This window comes from Canis lupus, chromosome 29, assembly GCF_003254725.2.
Source record: "Canis lupus dingo isolate Sandy chromosome 29, ASM325472v2, whole genome shotgun sequence".
Classification (NCBI taxonomy): Eukaryota; Metazoa; Chordata; class Mammalia; order Carnivora; family Canidae; genus Canis; species Canis lupus.
In genome coordinates, this window is record NC_064271.1 from 22,314,074 (window position 1) to 22,333,095 (window position 19,022).

At 35.4% G+C, this 19,022-nt stretch overlaps 1 protein-coding gene across 16 annotated transcripts in view; it reads right to left on the minus strand.

Moving 5' to 3' along the window:
• STAU2 (staufen double-stranded RNA binding protein 2) overlaps positions 1-19,022 on the minus strand; it is a 296,470-nt gene that overhangs the window by 138,829 nt on the left and 138,619 nt on the right. For all 16 annotated transcript variants that reach the window (XM_025478016.3, XM_025478015.3, XM_035708296.2 and 13 more), the window contains one exon: positions 7,178-7,238. In XM_025478016.3, coding sequence (XP_025333801.1) covers positions 7,178-7,238 — 61 coding nt within the window. The remainder of the gene's footprint in view (positions 1-7,177; positions 7,239-19,022) is intronic.

Sequence of the window (19,022 nt, forward strand, 5' to 3'; positions counted from 1 at the left end):
AATGGATAAAACACTATATGTAACAAATTAATCTTAAATTACAGTAAGTGGGAGAAAAAAGTTTTAGAAGATACACATTTTCTTTCTAAATCTTAGGATGTCATCTTTCCAAAGTTTAAAAAAAAACAAAACTAAACAAATATTGTTAAGGACTCATACTTATTTGCTGAAACTATGGAATGAAGGATGAGGGAACTACATATAAAATCCAGAGAGAGGGGCAGCCTGGGCGCCTCAGTGGTTTAGCACCGCTACGGTCCAGGGCATGATCCTGGAGACCTGGGGTCGAATCCCACATTGGGCTCCCTGCATGGAGCCTGCTTCTCCCTCTGCCTGTGTCTCTACCTCTCTGTCTCTCTGTTTCTCATGAATAAATAAATAAAATCTTAAAAAAAAAAAATTCAGATAGAGTGGTTGCCTTTGCAGTGGAGAGGCATGGGAGGCCAAGGGATATGAAAGAGGAAAATGTGTAAGTAAGGATATCAGTAATGTTCTGATTATTAAATTGACTGGTAGTTTCATGAACGTTTATTGTATTATTATCTTTATCACTTAAATGTGTGAGATACTTTGTACCAAGTTGTTTTTTTTTTTTTTTCATTAAAGGTGTTAAAACAAGTTTAACATTTCTTGGCAAACTTTAATATACTGCACTGGATCTATAAAACTCCATCTTTCTAGACAAGCTGATGAATAATTATGAGCATTAACCTGATTTTCTCCTGCTTATTGTAGAGTTTTTTTTTTATAACAGAGAAAATCAATTAAGCAGTTATTAATACTTCAAATTTCAATCTCTGGGAGACTTTCACCTGTGTGGCATTATATGCTTTCTTCCAGTTCTGAAAATGATAGTTTTAGACACCTTTTGATCCCCATAGAGCTCTGAAAAGAGCATGTATTTTAGATTTCCAGAACACATTTCTAAAATTAAAATTTCGCTCAGACTATTTTCTCTTCTTTAAAAAAAAAAAAGTCAGAGGGGCACCTGCCTGAGTTGGTCAAGCATCTGACTCAATTTTGGCTCAGGTCATGACCTCAGAGTCCTGGGATTGAGCCTCACATTGAGCTCCACACTCTACAAGCCTTACACAGAGTTGGCTTAAGATTCCCTCTCTCCCTCTTCCCCTTCCCACTGCTTGCTCTCTCTCACTAAAATAAATAAATAAATATTAAAATAAAAAATAAAGTCATAATAAAAGTTTCCCCAAGTAGACTTCAATATATAGATAACTGCTGCCCAGCTTTTTAGTATATGCCATGTGTTTAAATTCAGCCAGACGATATAACTCAGGCCAAAGTTTGTGACTGTTTTGTTTTGTTTTTTTTAAGATTCATTCATTTATTTGAGAGAAAGAGAGAAGGGGGGGGGGGAAGGAGGGAGGGAGAGAAAGAAGCCTCAAGCAGACTCCCTGATGAGCACAGAGCCTGGCATAGGGCTAGATCCTAGGACCTGAGATCATGACCTCAGCTAAGGTGAAATGCACCTGAGGTACCCAGGTGCCCTGTGAGTGTTTTAAACATGCCTTTTTTTTTCCTGATTGTAAAACCATTATATGTTTATTATGGAAAAAATTTCTCTATTTTTCCATATCTTCTAGTTAAGCTTTAGAAAGAAATGTGCCTTTCTAAATAAGAGCTTTGTATTTTTATCACTTCAGAAAGTCCATGATAATTCACAATCCTACCAGCAGGATCTGAATGCCTGCTGCCCTAACATTTGGATTTATCATTCTTAAACCCTTGCCAATTTTTATGGATCAGAAATTATGGAACAGTTATTTTAATCTGCACTTTCTTGATTACTGAGCAATTTTTCATGATTTAATGTCTGTTCTTTTTAAATGTCTCAAGTCCTCTAGCCATTTTTCTATTGGGATGTTTACCTTTTAATTTATAATTATTAACCTATAGGTGTCCTTTGTGTTTATAAATACTATTGCTATATAAGCTGAAGTTTATGCTGTTTATGATTTGCCTTTTTATTTTCTTATGTTGTTTCATGAATTCGTTTTTGGCTTTTATGTGCTTACATCCATCTGTTTTTTTTATCTTCAAGCTTTTATCCTTTGCTCTTATATTTAAAAAAGAGTCTCATACCCCAATCAATAAATGTATCTTTAAATTGCTCAGATGGCTTTCCTTTTAAAAAACCATGTATCTGAATTTTTTTTGCTCTAAAAATCTGAGTCAAACAAGTTTTTAAATTCATGAAAATTTAAATTTAACCTTTCCTGAGAATATTTCAGAAAAACATATTATCTATGTTAATCTGATTAAAGATTTATATTCTAGTTTCAGTTTTCCATAAATGAATGGGCCTTAAACTACAAACTCAACTTCTATGACTACAACAGAAGCAAGCTTAATGCTCCTTTCATCCCATCTCCCTAGATTCAACTGACAAGACCAGAGAATCCCAGTTCAAGTAATAAAAAGGCTTCTCACCACTCAGGCAAGTTCAGTGCAGCCACCAATGAAAGGGGACAGAATATCTTTCTGGAACATTTGGATCTTCCTTTACTTGCTCAGGGGAGGAATAGCATTTTCACCTGCAGTCTCAGCAAATACAGGAGTACTGGCATTGAGGATGTGTAGGTCTTGGTGCCCCCAATTGCTCCATTAAATAGCCCTCTATTTATGGGATTTGACTTTGTTCAAAGACAATCAACCAGGGCACAAAAACCTAATAATCTTTTAGAAGTAGACAGCTACAAGTCAGCTACACTCTTAGATTTCCAATATAGTATTTATGTCTAAATAATTAACTTGATCACTTAGTTTAATATTTAAATACAGCTGGCTCCAACTAATTTAATTGTCTCATTACAAAGTGGTTTTGTTATGGGAGGCACAAAAGTAAATTGTTCAGGGAACTCTCCCAAAACACTTAAAAAATCTATTAATCTGCTATCTTAAAATTAAAAGTACAACCCTCACCTGCATTCATACCAAAAAAGCAGGGGTTCTAAATACAATATACAGCATGTGGAAAACAAGACTACAATCTACCATAAGTCATGTCACTGGGATGGTTTGGCCTCCTGGTTTCAAGATGTATAGAGTTTAACAATATATGGATATGACACAAAAGTGACAAAAAATTTGGCAAGTCAACTATGATACTGAAAAGGTCAATATGAATTCTATTCTATCCCAAAAGTATTTGTCCTGGGTCATCTCTAATGAACCTAGAAGAAGCCAGCATATTTCACAGGGGCTAAATAAAACTTTTTAAAAGGTTAACGGAAAAATATTTATGTGAAAAATGCCTCCAAATATTCTTTTAGTGGGTGGATTCAGCACATACCAGTGAATACCTTTGAGCTTAGTCCAATTTTGAATTAAGCTACAGTTCACCTTTAAGAAACAATGAACCTGTTTTTAAGTAAAACCCTGTATTAATAAGAAACATGGAATGTGAATACAAAATAAAAGATATTATCAACGGCACTGTATCTAAATATTTTACAAAGTTTTCCATGAGCCGTCAGTAGATCTTTAAAATGCATGATCTTTCAAAAAACTTGTTAGTCATTCATCTGTAAAAATCTAGCTTTTTATGTGTATGCCAAGCATAAAATTGCCCCATGCTAAATTTAACACAAACCTCACATCACAGAATGATGTGTTCTTGCACTTCAACATGACTATGACAGTGATTCAAAGGATAAAAACACACTTAGAACAGTCAGTCTACCTTTTGCTGCAATTCAGTACAATGAAGAAAGCCTGAGAAGCATGCAAAAATTAGGTCCATATTTTAAATCTGCAGGCAATCAAGCCAGGAGCCAGGCTATGCAATCACAATCACTTGCAAAACCATTTAAACCATTTTTTAGTTGTAATTGTTAGCAGTTTCTTATGACTGTAATCTTTAAAAAAATATCTTCCACTTCAAAAATTAAATGCACATGTACATTAACTTTTTTTGTCTACTTGGAGTTAGGTGCTAGCTATTCCAAGTTAAAATTTTCTTTCTTCTTTCCAGTTCTGCATTCCCTGCTTTTAATTTTTGTATACTATGGTTCCAAGTTAATTTCATAATATTTATCCAAATAATGGTTAGCTAACTACAATTTGTAAAGATATACAGTTTAATAAACAATGTAGAGAGTCACTTTATGATAACATTGTTTTTGGGGAGCCTAGGTGGCTCAGTTGGTTAAGTGTCTGCCTTTGGCTCAGGTCATGATCCCAGGATCCTGGGATCCAGGCCCACGTTAGGTTTTCTGCTCTGTGGAGAGTCTGCTTTTCCCTCTCCCCCTGTCCCTCCCCCGACTTGTGTGTTAAGAGTTCTCTCTCTCTAATAAAATCTTTAAAAAGAAAAAAAAATTGTTTTTTACAAAGTAGTATGTTATCTTTTCCGATATTCAAGGATGGTTAATCATTTTACAAATGCTAGATAATTAAAGATACTCAGCATTATAAACTGGTATGCATAACTCTTAACAGAGCACACTGAATCATAAGATACGAAATGAGTTGCTCAAGGTCAGAAAACATGCCAGCCAGGTGGCCTGCAGTGGCAACCTTAAATTCTTGTCCCTCACATGTGCCATCCCAAGAGAGATCTACTCCAACTTCTGTCTGCAAAACTCTTAACCTAGGCATTCTTCATGGGACAGAAACCTCTTAGGACAGGATTTCAAACTTAAGGAATTAAGTAGAAAAGAATTTAACATAAATGTTACCCTAATAAACAAATTTAATTTTCAGGTAATGGACTCATCACCTGAATGGTCAACTTCTAAGAAACTAACTTTTTGCCAATGTTGTATTTAAGTGGCTGGGCGATGACTCCGGAGGCCACTGTGGCACCACTAGAGAGGACTAGCCATCAGGGAGTAAAACAGTTACAGTTCAGAGTAGGGCTGCCGTCATCCTCTGTGGTAACCTGAGGCAGAGACCACTCAGTGTTCACAGGGAAGAACACAGGTATTGGCTTTCTCACCTCTCAGTTTGGAAGGGGTAAGGGATCATATCCTTCTTTCAAATTCTCAATTTGAACTACTGGAGACTGAAGGAAGTTCTAAAGTGTTAACAGTTTGGTTGTTTTAAGCTGGTCCCAAATAGCTTTATCACTTTTAACATTATGTTTAAAGCAATTCTTTCATGCATTCTTACACATTTCTGATCACTGAAACGCACTGGGCTCTTTATACTGTCTCTTCCCCTATTCGCAAATAAGTTCCTAAATCACTTAGCAAGCTTAAAAAAAAATAAAATAAAAGTTTAGAGGCAAACTACTACTGTTAAAAGACAGAGTTTGCAGGTAATCTATAATGTGATTTCATGGTAAGACTATCAAGTTAATAACTACCTGACTTCCATGTTCAAAAGCACAATGTTTATATTCTTTGAAAAAATACCTAGTGCCAAAAGTAACTATTCAAATATAAACTATATGTACATTGGCCACCTGGTACATTTAAAAACATCTGACAGATTAAAAGTATATAAGAATGGGAGGCACCTGGGTGGCATACTTATGTTGAGCATCCAACTCTTGGTTTTAGCTCAGGTCTGATCTCAGGGTCATGAGATCAAGCCCCGCGTTAGGCTCCATGCTCAGTGGGGAGTCTGCTTGAGATTCTCTCTCCCTCTCTCTCTGCCCCTCCCCCAATACTTTCTCTAAAAAAAATACATCTTAAAAAAAATTTTTTTAAGTGTAAAAATGGAATTTTTGATAAGCCTACATAGAATTATACAATTTTCATTTGAAAAGGGAGGGAGAAGGCACAGAAGAAAAATCAATATTCATCATGTACTTACTAGGAAACAGGTACCATGCTTAGTATTTTACAAAAAACTAAAATCAATTCAATGCTTCTTATATTTCCTTACCAAGTAATTATAAACCTATCTATTCAAACATCAAAGGAATTAAACATAAACTCTCTGAGAATCCTGACTTGATTCCATTTTTTTCTTTGGGCCATGTACTAAATTAAACCTATCACATTCATCATTCTTATATATATAGACCAAAGGCTCAGAGTCCTATTAAATTATCCCAGAATGTAACTCATGAATACTATTACCTCACTGAAATATTCAAGAGGCTACTTTTGATGATCCAAGAATTCAATTCTCATAAGTATGCTCTGATAGAAGTTTGTTACTACTTTCATTAAACATCAAGAGATGAGCTGTTAATATTGAAAAATACTCTTCATTATAACCATTTACATACTTAAGCTTAGTCAGCTTCCAAAGGTTATAAGGAAGAGAAATAGAGTTAGAAATGAGATAAATTTGGCTTCACTGAGGACTTTGTTTCATAGGGTCTGCACTGGCTGGCTATTTTGTTTTACTGATATACAGTACATTGGTCATGTCAGGGAAAACAGATGCTTTTTGAGAAAGGTAGAAGGAAGTTAAAAAAAAGATGCCTGTGCTTCCAACGCATAACAGCTTGATCACTAACCTTTGAGAAAAGAGATAAACTGAAGGGATTTTCAAGTGTCATTCTTACATTTCTCAAATTTCCATTAATTGATTCTAAGAACTCAGCACAATGTGAAAAATGCTTATTACTATGTTAAATGAAAACAACACAGTATAAACTTTCATCTATATTATAGTTATATAAAAATGTGTATCTAAAAAGAACTGAAAGTTATTTTTTTAATTTAAATCCAATTAATTAACATATAGTGTATTATTAGTTTCAGAGGTAGAGTTTAGTCATTCATCAGTCTTATATAACACCCAATGCTCATTACATCACGTGCCCTCCTTAATGTCCATCACCTAGTTACCCCAGCCCCCACCTCCCTCTACTCCAGCAACCCTTAGTTTGTTTCCTATGATTAAGAGTCTTTTATGGTTTGTCTCCCTCTCTGATTTCATCTTGAAACAGTTGATTTTAGAGTACAATGGGTTTATAGATAATTGCTTTAATTTTGATTCTTTTGTAATATAACAATGTTGCAATAAGAACAGCTTTATAAAATTATATCCTCACCATGTAGAGTAAATGGTACTCTGCAATGACTAAACCATGCTAAGAATAGGAGTGTTTGTGTTTTCTGTCAGCTCCAGGAAACCATGACTTCCTTGTCTGCCCCACAACATCTCAGGCCCAAATAGATCTAATAAATATCCAAAGCCAGTCTAATCACTCAACTAGTGACGAACACCAAGTGTAGTTATCAGGAAAGTAAAAACTTACTGTTATTTGTTGGTTCAGGAAACCCAGCCTTTGGACCACTCCATCCTTTGTTTTCCCCTGTCTGAAAGATTAAGTCAATTGTTTAAATCCAGAGAAACAGATTAATTAAAAAAGAAGTTAACTAATCAATTAATAAGCAAAGGCAAAAGTCACTCACATGATTATTCTGATTATTCTTTCCCTCTCTAACCTCAGAACCATAAATACAAAAGTAACTAATAGGAACAGTATCATTTCTTCCTTTTCTACATGCAAATCTATTCTTATGTCTCTTTCTGCTTTCATGGGTTTATCTAAATTTACAATCTAAGTAATCAATAAAGCCCCATATTCAGTACATTATATACAACATAGGCTCTATCTAGATGGTTAAAAAGTAAACAATTCTTACTCAAACGCTAAACAATAATAATCACCACAAACACTAAAGTGACTCAAAGGGCTTAATTTGACTTCTGAAGTCAAATTAATAATAGAAATATTACTGGGTCTGTTCTGTAAAAGTTCTGTGTCAAGGGTCATGAAATACTGCTCACAACAAATTGAAAACTAAGCTCAAGATTTAAGTAAAACTTGTGATATCCTGACTTTTGTCAGATGATTTGACCTCTATTGGTTATAAAAATATTCAGAGAAACCAATATATTTTGAAGTACTAAGTATTAGTACTTTAACTAATTTTAGTTAAATTAATAAATGACCTTAACTGGTTATATTCTCTTTGTATGGAGCTGGTATTATTGATACAAGGTACACCAGGGGGGAAAAAGACATATTTCCTATCATAATCAGCACTTTATATTTACATTATCAGATGTCAATGTTCAAATGGATAAATTAACTCTATAGATATAAATACAAAATACAGTCCTAGCAAATAGTGTACCACCGTGAAAGGATAGAGGAGGAGGAAATGCTCGTCAATGCAGACAGAGATGTCAATGGAAGACCTGGGAAGACCCCACTTACACATTCTCTGTGAAGATGAGATCACAGAATGAGAGGAAAGCTGACTGAGGGAGGTTAGAAGGTTGAGGGAAGTATAGTAAGGAATAAGTCACATTAGGGAGATGAAGAGTGGGCAGATTAGAAGAATGCAGAGTCTCAGGCAAGTGAGGGTTTAGCTGAAGTTGATAATAAATTCAGCATTTCATTCTTCCCTTCATTCTACTTATAACCAGGGTTAAATATTAGACTATATGCTCTATGTCTAGTTTTTCACCTTCAACTGAATCCCAAGCCTCTCTGATTTCCACCTCAATACGCTAATAAAACTTTTTTTAGGGTTTCTGCTTAAACATGACAGAGTAAACAGAAAGAGTAATCTCTCCCCCACCCCACCAAACCTCTCTAAATTGATAATCCAGTAATCCATAAACTCTCTCTCCCTCTCTTCTGCCCACCGACCCTCATACAGAATATGAAGGTACTCAACAGCAGAAGCAATAAGCCTATCAAAGGCTAGAACCAGAAAAGCAGATAAACAAGTTGGAACTGACCTAGCAGATGTGAGTAGGCTGAAACTAGTCTCAAGGGTGAGAAGCCAACAAAGACCTTACAGAAAAGTAAACTGATTTGTGTCCCCAGAACCCCAAAAAGCCTCAGGAATTAGAAGCACACTTTGTACTTCTAAAGATGAATCCTGGAAGGACCTGAAAACAGAAATATTATCTGAAAGTCTTTCAAAGTGCTACGAAATTTTCAGGTCACCTCTGTGACCCCAAAAATGACAGCTTTCATAAGAAGTGGGTTTTTTTTTTCGTTATGTTACTAGGTCAGCTTTATTTCTGATGATAACCACTAGTCCTTTGGTGCCAACAGAATGAATAAAAGGCACAAACGAGCTGGGTAATACTGACTTGTGTCAAAACAATCAGTTTGCAGCAATCATTCCATTCTCCCTAAGATTACAGCATGCATGTGTCTCCTCTGCTCACCACACTCCACACCTGGACCTCCTTTCCCAGCCTGAAACATAATGCCCATTCTTCAAGTACCAGTTCAAAATCTACTGCTTCCATAAAGTGTTCAACCTCCCCTCTCAACCCAATGATACTCTCTCTCTCTTCTGAATTCCACTCTCAGATGTTTCCAATGTTTCTTGCACCAACTATAACTTTTTGCCTGCATTGTAATTATTAATCTAAGCATTGCTTTCCACTAATCCAGTTTCAATATTTTGCAAGAAGGACAGTGTCTTCTTTCCTTTATGTCCAGCATGGCAGGTGTTCCAACAATTATAGAAAAGAACACGTTAGTGTGTGAAGGAGAACATATTACACAGTGCACTGTCGGAAGGACTCACACCCTAAAGGAACTAAGGGACAGGAAGACATGAAGATAAAGGGAAAAGTACATTTTGAGGCTGAAGGTAGGACAAATAAATAATAATAGAAATATCCTTTTGAAGACAACTCTATATACCATATTGACCACATTGCCTGCATGCCTTTTCCCCAAACTCTCCAACCTTCTTCGGAAAGGCTAAAACAGAGAGCCTTTGAACAACACTAGGCACAGCTGTGGGTGGGATGCTCGACCACAGTGTAAATGAGATGGAAGTCCAAACTTATCCTGGAAGATAAGACATCCAATGCTCTTCCTCATTTTGGACTCAGAAGACAATAGCCAGGCTTCTGACCCACAAGGAATGGAAAAGACAACAACAAAGGGAAAAGAATAAACCTTCCAAAAAAGGTTAAGATTTTTTAAAGTTCTCAGAAACATAAAAGAAATATTATACCCATTAAACAAGAAAAAGGGGCTATAAAAAGGAATATTCTGAGAATGAGGAAGAGCTCTGGGAAGTCAATAATATAATAACCAAAGTAAATAATTTCAAAAAAGGACTGGAAGACACAGTTAAAGAAATCTCCTAGAAAATAGTAAGTAGAGAAGGAAAGAGAAAGGAAGGCAGGCAAGCAGGCTGGCTCATAAAATGATCTATAAGACTAGGAGGAAAAAAAAAAAAAAAAAAAGACTAGGAGGTATCCTAGAAAGAAACTATAGCAAAAATGGAAGGAAAGAAATTTTCAAAGGAATAATATAAGGAATTTCTCACTTTTAAAGTAGATGAATTTCTGGATTAAAATCCAAATGCCCAACATAATTTACCAAAGAATACACACATCAAGTTAATCATTCACAGATTTCAGAACCCCTAAGAAAAGGAAAAAAAAATCAGAAAAGCATCAAAAGGGGCAAAAACATAAAAGTTTATATATATATATAGGCTGAAGAATCAGTAAGCTTTGGAGTTTCAAAAGGGAGGTAGAAAACATTGGAGGAGTACCTTCAAAATTCTGTAAAAAAGTTATTTCCAATTTAGAATTGGATCTTAGAAAGGCCATCAATTAAGTGTGTGGGAAATATAAAGATATTTCAGACCTATAAGATCTCAAAAATATATTTACTCACCAAGTATCTTCTACAGGCAAGCTACTAAAATATGTGTTCCATCTAAACAAGGAAGTAAATTAAGAATAAGGGAAACCTTCCAGAAAATAGGCAACTCAACAAGAGAAGCAAAAGAAATTTTCAAAATAATGGCTAAGAAAAGAACCATAATAATAGCTCTGCAGCAGACCCATCAAACAATTAACCCAAATTAGGAAAGGAAGATAAAAAGCTTCAAGAAAGATTTTAAAAAGAAACTAAAAAAATTGTATGATGGGTTTGCTTATAAGAGAGCTTGAGGGAAAAAAAAAGAGCTAGAGGATAAATTAGAAAGATGTAGGGAAGTGTACATGTGGAGTATGTATATGAGAGTTAAGTTTTCATTTTTCATAGCAAGAACTCAGACAATATCTAAAAATGAAAAATATAGGGGCGCCTGAGTGGCTCAGTCAGTTAAGCATTTGCCATTAGCTCAGGTCATGATCCAGGGGTCCTGGGATTAGCTCAGGTCATGATCCAGGAGTCCACTCCCCCTGCTTGTGCATTGTCTCTCTCAAATAAATAAATAAAATCTCTTTAAAAAAAATAAATGCAAAATCTAGAAATAGCAATATGAGCAACAGAAAAATAATATAATGAACAGCTGAAGCAAGTGACAAATGATTGTCTCTGGAAAAAGGAAGCAGAAATGGCCAGTAGCAGGGCATTTTTTTAATAAATCTTGAGCCCTTATACAATTAATCGTGATAAATCCTGACTTTTTATACATATATCATCAGTATTATTTTGATCAATATAATAATCAAATCTAAAAAAGAATGAAACCATGCCAGTTATGTCTTGTTATAGAACAAACTCCACAATATAAGTGAAACGCCAACATATAAATGGGAAAGAAAATCAAGATGTAAGAACAGTATATTTTAAATGGGTGGAAAGAATGTTTCACTTTTTCTTAGAATGTAGAAATGTGTCAATGAGAAAGCACCAGAGAAAACGTCTCTTGAATCCATTCAAGATCTGAGATTGTAAAACAAACATGAAAAATGAATTCTAGAGAGTGACAAACCCCTCCAAGGAGAGGTAGGGCTCACAAAGTGTTTCAACATTGGCAGAACAAGTAAGGAAGAGATGAATGTTATAAATGCAGGTGAGAAGAAAGTAGATGAAATGCTAATAAATTCTATGGGGTGCCTGGGTGGCTCGATCAGTTAAGCATCTGCCTTTGATAGCTCTGCAATAGACTTGGCTTGGGTCATGATCTCAGGGTCCTGGGATCGAGCCATGTGTTAGGCTCCTTGATTAGTGGTGAGTCGTCTTCTCCCTCTCTTTCTCCCCCCTCTCATGTTCTCTCTCTCTCTCTCCAATAAATAAAATCTTTTTTAAAAATGCCAATAAATTCTAAAAGATTGAGTGTGGGCTAGCACAACAGTTCAGAAAAACTAGGATCTCCAGGCAGAATCTCTTTTCCATGGGCCTCTCCTGAGTACTCAGGAGAACAATCAACCAGAGGTACAACTGGAAACCACAGAGAGCCTCAATTGGTAGAGAAGATATGCAGCTGGCAAATATTTGCCACTGAGAGGAAAGGATAGAACTTTTGTACACTTCTCTAGACTTTTCTCTCATACAAAGCAAAAAGCTCAAGACACTAGAGAAAAGAGAGAAACAAATCCTAACCCCCTCTGAAGTACAGAGATTCTTTTCTTCCAGAGGCTGAGGCAAAAAAGACTCATTGTTTCTAGAAAAGGAGTAAAACCAAAAGCTACCTACCCCTGGGGGAAAACAGGGGTACAAAACACTCTTGAAAGCAAGGCCCTACACCAATATAAAGTAGAAGTCTAAACATGCTGACAAGGGGGCAGGAAACTCTCTTGTACCCAAGAGCAACCACAGATCCAAAGTCAAGTTTAACTACCATGGGGAAGGAGGCAGATAAAAACCTACATCTGAAACTCAGGCACAGAGAGACTACTTGAGAATGAGGCTGGGCAAGAAAATCAAGAACTACATCCCCACATGCACCACACTCTTATGATCAAGTAATAAGCACAAGAGCTGACTACAGAGCATATAGATATCCCTTACCCCTTGCCACAGTAAAGGGGGGACTGCTGAAACCTGAGGACAGAGCAGAAACACAGGGAAAAATCCTTCCCAAACCTCACCCCACATAAAACACAGATAATAGCACACCACTACTGAATGAATCAGAAGTCAGCAGTGACGGTAGTAACAACAAAACTCAAAATGAGCTCAACTACTGACAAGATTGATGCCACCCTCCACACTAAGTCTGAAAGAAGAGACATGCCTATTACTCAACATAAATACTATTTAACAGCCTCCACGAATTCTCAATAAACAATGTCCAACACTTATTCAAAAATTATGAGACACTCCAAATTGCAAGAATTGTCAGAGGATAAAGAAGTCAACAAAACAGGACCCAGAGATGACCAGATGTTAGGATTACAAGAAACAAATTTTACAATACCTATGATTAGCAGGTTAGAAGATTTAATGTAAAAGACAGATAACATGTATAAATATATGGGAAATCTCAGCAGAAAATAACAGAAACTATAGAACAAAAGCAAATGGAAATCCTGGAGGAGAGTCACAGATGAAAATTAATGCTGATGTCATTATTAATGGATAGGTACAGATGAAGAAATAATCACTAAAACTGCAGATAACTCAAACTGAGGCACAGAAAAAAAATTAAAAAATTAAAAACAAAAACTACTGGAGCTAAAAAAAAAACAATACCAATGGTCTAACAAATAAGTAACTAGAAACTCTGTAAAAGAGAGGAAACAAAGAATAAGAAATATCTGAAGAAATAATAGCAGAGAATTTGACAAAGTAACCAAATTATAACAAAACACAGATACCATGCTCAGTAACCACTAAGCAGGAAAATACAAAAGGGGGAAAAAGGCTGACTACAGAGCATACAGATGTCCCTTACCCCTTGGCACAGTAAAGGAGGGACTTTAAGTCCCTCCAAAAGAGGAGAAAGGGAGGAAGGAAAGAGGAAGGACAAGGAAGAGGCAGAAGGATAAAGGGAAAAAAAATCATATTTAGACATATCGTAGTCAAACTGCTGAGAATTAATGAAGGAAAATTCTGACCACCTTCAAAGGGGAAAAAAATTTTATGAAGAGGAAAGAGTAGGTAAGAATTACAGCAGATGTCTCATCAAAAACTACATAGGTCAAAAGACAATGGAACAAGATATTTTAAAATATAGTAGTGCTCCTTATCCACAGTGGGGACACTAACAAAAAAAGAAGCAGATAGACGATCAGAATGGATACAGGACTGAAAAGAAGAAATCAAAAAGAAAATTAGAATATATCTTAAAATGAATGAAAATAGAACTCAAATTGTCAAAATCTGTAGAACAGAGCTAAACCAGTGCTTAATGAGAAGTATAGAGCATTAAATCTTATATTAGAAAAGAAGGAAGTTCTCAGATCCATAGTCTTAGCTTCAAGTTTACAAAACCAGAAAAAAGAAAATTAAACCCAAAGTCAGCGAAAGAAGGATAAAATAAAGAGCAGAAATTAATAAAATGGAAAACAGAAAAATAGAGAAAAGTAATTAAACAAAAACCTGGTTGTTTAAAAGAGATAAAAAAATTAATAAACTCCTAGCCAAGTTGATCAGGAGAAAAAGAAAACAAATTACCAACAGCAGGAATGAGAGAGGGAATATCACTACAGATGCTGTAGCCATTAGAAGGATAACAAGGGGGGTGGGCGGGGGTGCACCTGAGTAGCTCAGTTGGTTAAGCATCTGCTTTCATTCAGGTCATGATCCCAGACTCCTGGGATCGAGTCCCATATCAGGCTCCTTGTTCAGAGTGGAGTCTGCTCCTCCCTCGCTCTTGGCCCCTCCCCCACCTTGTGCTTATTTTCTCTCACTCTTTCTCTCAAGTAAACAAATATTTTTTAAAAAAGTAAAAAGAAGGATAACAAGGAAATGCTGTGAACAATTCTATACCAAGAATTTAACAACTTAGAAGAAATGGACAAATTCCTTCAAGGATTTAAACTGCCAAAGTTCACTCAGAAGTAGATAGCCTGAGTAGCCCTATATCTATTTTTTAAAATTCAATTTATAGTTAAAACCTTCCCAGTCTTCCCCAGATGGCTCCACTGGCAAATTCCACCCAAATACTAAAGAAGAAAGATTACCAAAGTCTTCTAAACTTCCAAACTTACTATACCAAGAGCATTACCCTGATCCTGATGTTAAAACCAGACAACGATATTACAACAACAAAAAAATATGGATCAATATCTCTTATAAATGTAGCCATAAAAATCTTTAAAAAATATTAGCAACTCTATTCTAGAAATATGTAAAAAAAAAAAAAAAAGCTAATACATCATGGTCAAGTGGAGGGTTTATGCCAGTCAGGCAAGCTTAGTTCAATATTCACAAAACAGTCAAGGTCACTTGACAGCCATTAGGATGGATATTGTTTAAGAAAACAAGACAAAATAAGATGCCTGGGTGGCTCAGTGGTTGAGTGTCTGCCTTTGGCTCAAGGCATGATCCTGGAGTCCCGGGATCGAGTCCCACATCAGGCTCCCTGCTTGGAGCCTGCTTCTCCCTCTGCCTATGACTCTGCCTCTGTGTGTGTGTGTGTGTGTGTGTGTGTGTGTGTGTTTCTTGTGAATAAATCAATAAAATCATAAAAAAAAAACCAAGACAAAACAAACACCTACACACACACATACCAAGTGTTAGCAGAGTTATGGAGAAATTGGAACCCTTGTGCATTGCTGGTGGGAATATAAAATGGTACAGCTACTGCAGAAAAGAATTTGCTAATTCCTCAAAATATAAACGTAGAATTACCATATGATCAAACAATTCCACTTCTAAGTATATATTCCAAACATTAAAAGTAGGGATTTAAAATAGATACTGGTACCCCAATGTTCATAACAGCATTACTCATAATAATCAGTAATTGAAAATAACTCAAATGTCCATCAACAAATGAATGGATAAACAAAGTGTTATATATCCACACAATGGAATACTATTCAGGTTTTAAGAGGAATGAAATTCTGATACATGCGACATACAATATGGATGAACCTTTGAAAACATGCTAAATGAAATAAGCTCAACAAAATGGACAAACTTTGTATGATTCCACTTAAAAGATGGTTCTTTGAAAAGACAAAGGGAAGAATGAGGAATTAGTGTTTAATGCAGTACAGTTTCTATTTGGAATGATGAAAACATTCTGGAAGTACATAAAAGTGATGGCTGCACAACACTGTGAATGTAGTTTTGCCACTGAGATGTTCACCTAAAGTGGTTAAAATGGTAATTTTATTAAATATTACCTAAATTTTTAAAATCCATCAGTGAAATTCATTACAACAAACTAAACCAGAAAATTATATAACATATCAAAAGACACAGAGAAAGCATTTGGCAAAATTCAAAATGGACTGGTAAGTAAAAAACAAAACAAAACAAAATGAAAACAATCTCTTAAAGCATGAATACAAGGAAATAACCTGATATAGAGTATCTATGAAAAAAACCCTAAAATCATCATGGTATTTATAGCGGTAAAAGACTGAAATGACTATCCTTTTAAGATGAGGACCAAGGTAAGGATATCTGCTTTCTATTCAACAATCATATCTTTTCAACATTGTACCAGATGCTCTGTATTTAGAGCAATAAAGAAGATAAGTAGATAAAAGCATACAGATCAGAAAGGAAGAAATAAAACTGTTTTTATTCATAGATGACATGGTCATCAATGCAGAAAATCCCAAACAATCTACAAACTAAGCTATTATAATTTATAACTCCGTTTAGCTGGGTCGCAGAGTACAAGGTCAATACATAAAACCAATTGTATTTCTATACAGTAGAAAAGAAGAATTGGAAACTGAATGCTATTGCCATTGGGTTAAAGACTAATATCATTAATAATATATCCCAAAACATGAAATACTTAGGCATAAACATAAAAATTGTGTAAAATATTTCTAGAAAAAGTAGAAAACGTTGCTATAAAATATTTTTAAAAATATAAATAAATGGGAGAGCTAGATCTTGTTCATGGACTGAAACACTCAATATTAAGACACCGATTTGTGTGAAACTGATCTATATATTCAATCCCAAAGAAAACTTCCCAACTGGCTTTCTTTTCTTGATAGAGAATGATTTCAAAAATTCTATGGAAACGCAAAGGCCCTAGACTAGCCAAAACAATTTAAATTTCTTTATCTGATTCCAAACCTTACTTTAAAAGCTATAGTCTAGGGGATCCCTGGGTGGTGCAGCGGTTTAGCGCCTGCCTTTGGCCCAGGGCGCGATCCTGGAGACCCGGGATCGAATCCCACATTGGGCTCCCGGTCCATGGAGCCTGCTTCTCCCTCTGCCTGTGTCTCTGCCTCTCTTTCTCTCTGTGACTATCATACATAAATAAATAAAAATTAAAAAATAAATAAATAAAAAATAAAAACTATAGTCTATACACAGTTGTAATAGTTTAAGGATAGAGGGCAGCCCCGGTGGCGCAGCGGTTTGGCGCCACCTGCAGCCTGGGGTGTGATCCTGGAGACCCGGGATCAAGTCCCACATCGGGCTCCCTGCGTGGAGCCTGCTTCTCCCTCTGCCTGTGTCTCTGCCTCTCTCTCTCTCTGTGTCTATGAATAAATAAAATCTTTAAAAAAAATAGTTTAAGTATAGATATATGGATTAATGGAACAGAACAGAGAATCCAGAAACAGACCCATCAATATGTGGTTAACTGATTTTCAACAAAGTTGCTAAGATAATTCAATGGAAAAAGCATTCATCTTTTAAACAAATGGGCTAGAACAACTGGATAACCTACATGGAAAAGGAGGAAAAGAAAGGACAGGAAGGAAAGGAAGGAGAAGGCAGGGAAATTCTTTACCTGATAAAGGATTTGTGTCCAAAATATGTAAAGAACTCTTTAACAACTACTCAAAAAGAAAGCAAACTATCCCATTTTTAAAGAGACAAAGCTTTGAATGGACATTTCAAGGAAGAGATATGAATGGTAAATAAACACATGCTAAGATACCCAACATTATCAGTTATTAGGAAAATGCCAATTAAGTTCCAATGAGATAACATTAATGCACCTACTAGTACAGTCAAAACTCAAAACCAAAAATACCAAGAGTTGGAAAAAATGTGCAGTAACTAGAGCTCTCAAACACTCCTGGTGGGAATACAAATTGGTTCAGCCTCTCTGGAAAACATCCTCACAGTTTCTTAAAAGTTATACATGCACTTATATAAATATGTACATAAAGAATACACTAGAGAAATACATATAAAGACTTTACATGAATGTTTACAGCCACTTAATTTATAATAGCCTCAAACTAGAAACAGCCCAAATGTTAGTGAAGATGAAAACAATAACAGACAATAAAAGAATAAACTAATGAAATACAACAACATGAGATGAATCTCAGCATTATGAAGCCAGACATAAAAGGCTTCCTAATGTATGATCCAATTTATATGACATTCTGGAAAGGCAAAATTATAGAAACAAAAATCAAATCAGTGCTTGCCAGCAGGCTAAACATAAGGGAAGAGATTAACTACAAATATTTCTGTAACAGAAATATTATAAATCTTAATTGTGGTGGTGGTTAATGAATGTGTACACACATACAAACACACATATGTCAAAATTCATTGAACTATGCCTCAATAAATCTGAATTTCTTTATAAAGTGGGGATATATTAGTATATACATGTAGAATATTTCTGTGAAGACATTTATTTATCAAATCTTTATGTAATATTCACTATATTTTAGACAGTATTCCAAATCCTGTACAAATATCAACTCATTGTGGGAGATGCTATTCAAAAGAAAGATTAAAAAAACAAGGGTCTCAGAGTGAAAAAAGACTACCTTTTTTTTCACTGTTCACTCTATGCTATTTGAATTCTTTTAGCCATGTACATATCTTGTATATTTAAAAATTTTTTAAATGGTTTCGCCACATTCATCACAAATCTTTTTATTGACAAATCAGTATAGTCAGTCTTTATTGCTGTCTCTACAGTATATGACTGCTACCTACTCCTTAAACTCACTCTCTCTTCCTGTTTACAGGTTTTCTTCTTCCTCTTTCCTGTCTCCCCCATGTATTTTATCTGCTACTGAAAACTTACCACTTACACTTCAGAAATCTCTCAGGTATCTTCCCCACTCTCTTCTCTACCACCACTGCCTGCGTTCAGACCCTCAGCATCTTTTACCTGAACAGTTCTGCTAGCCCCCCAACTGGCCTCTCAGCCTTCAGTCTCATCCTGCTCAAATATATACCCTATATTACTTAAAGGATTGTCTTCTGAAGAATGTAAACCAGACCATGTCATTTTTATGTTCAAATCTTAAAT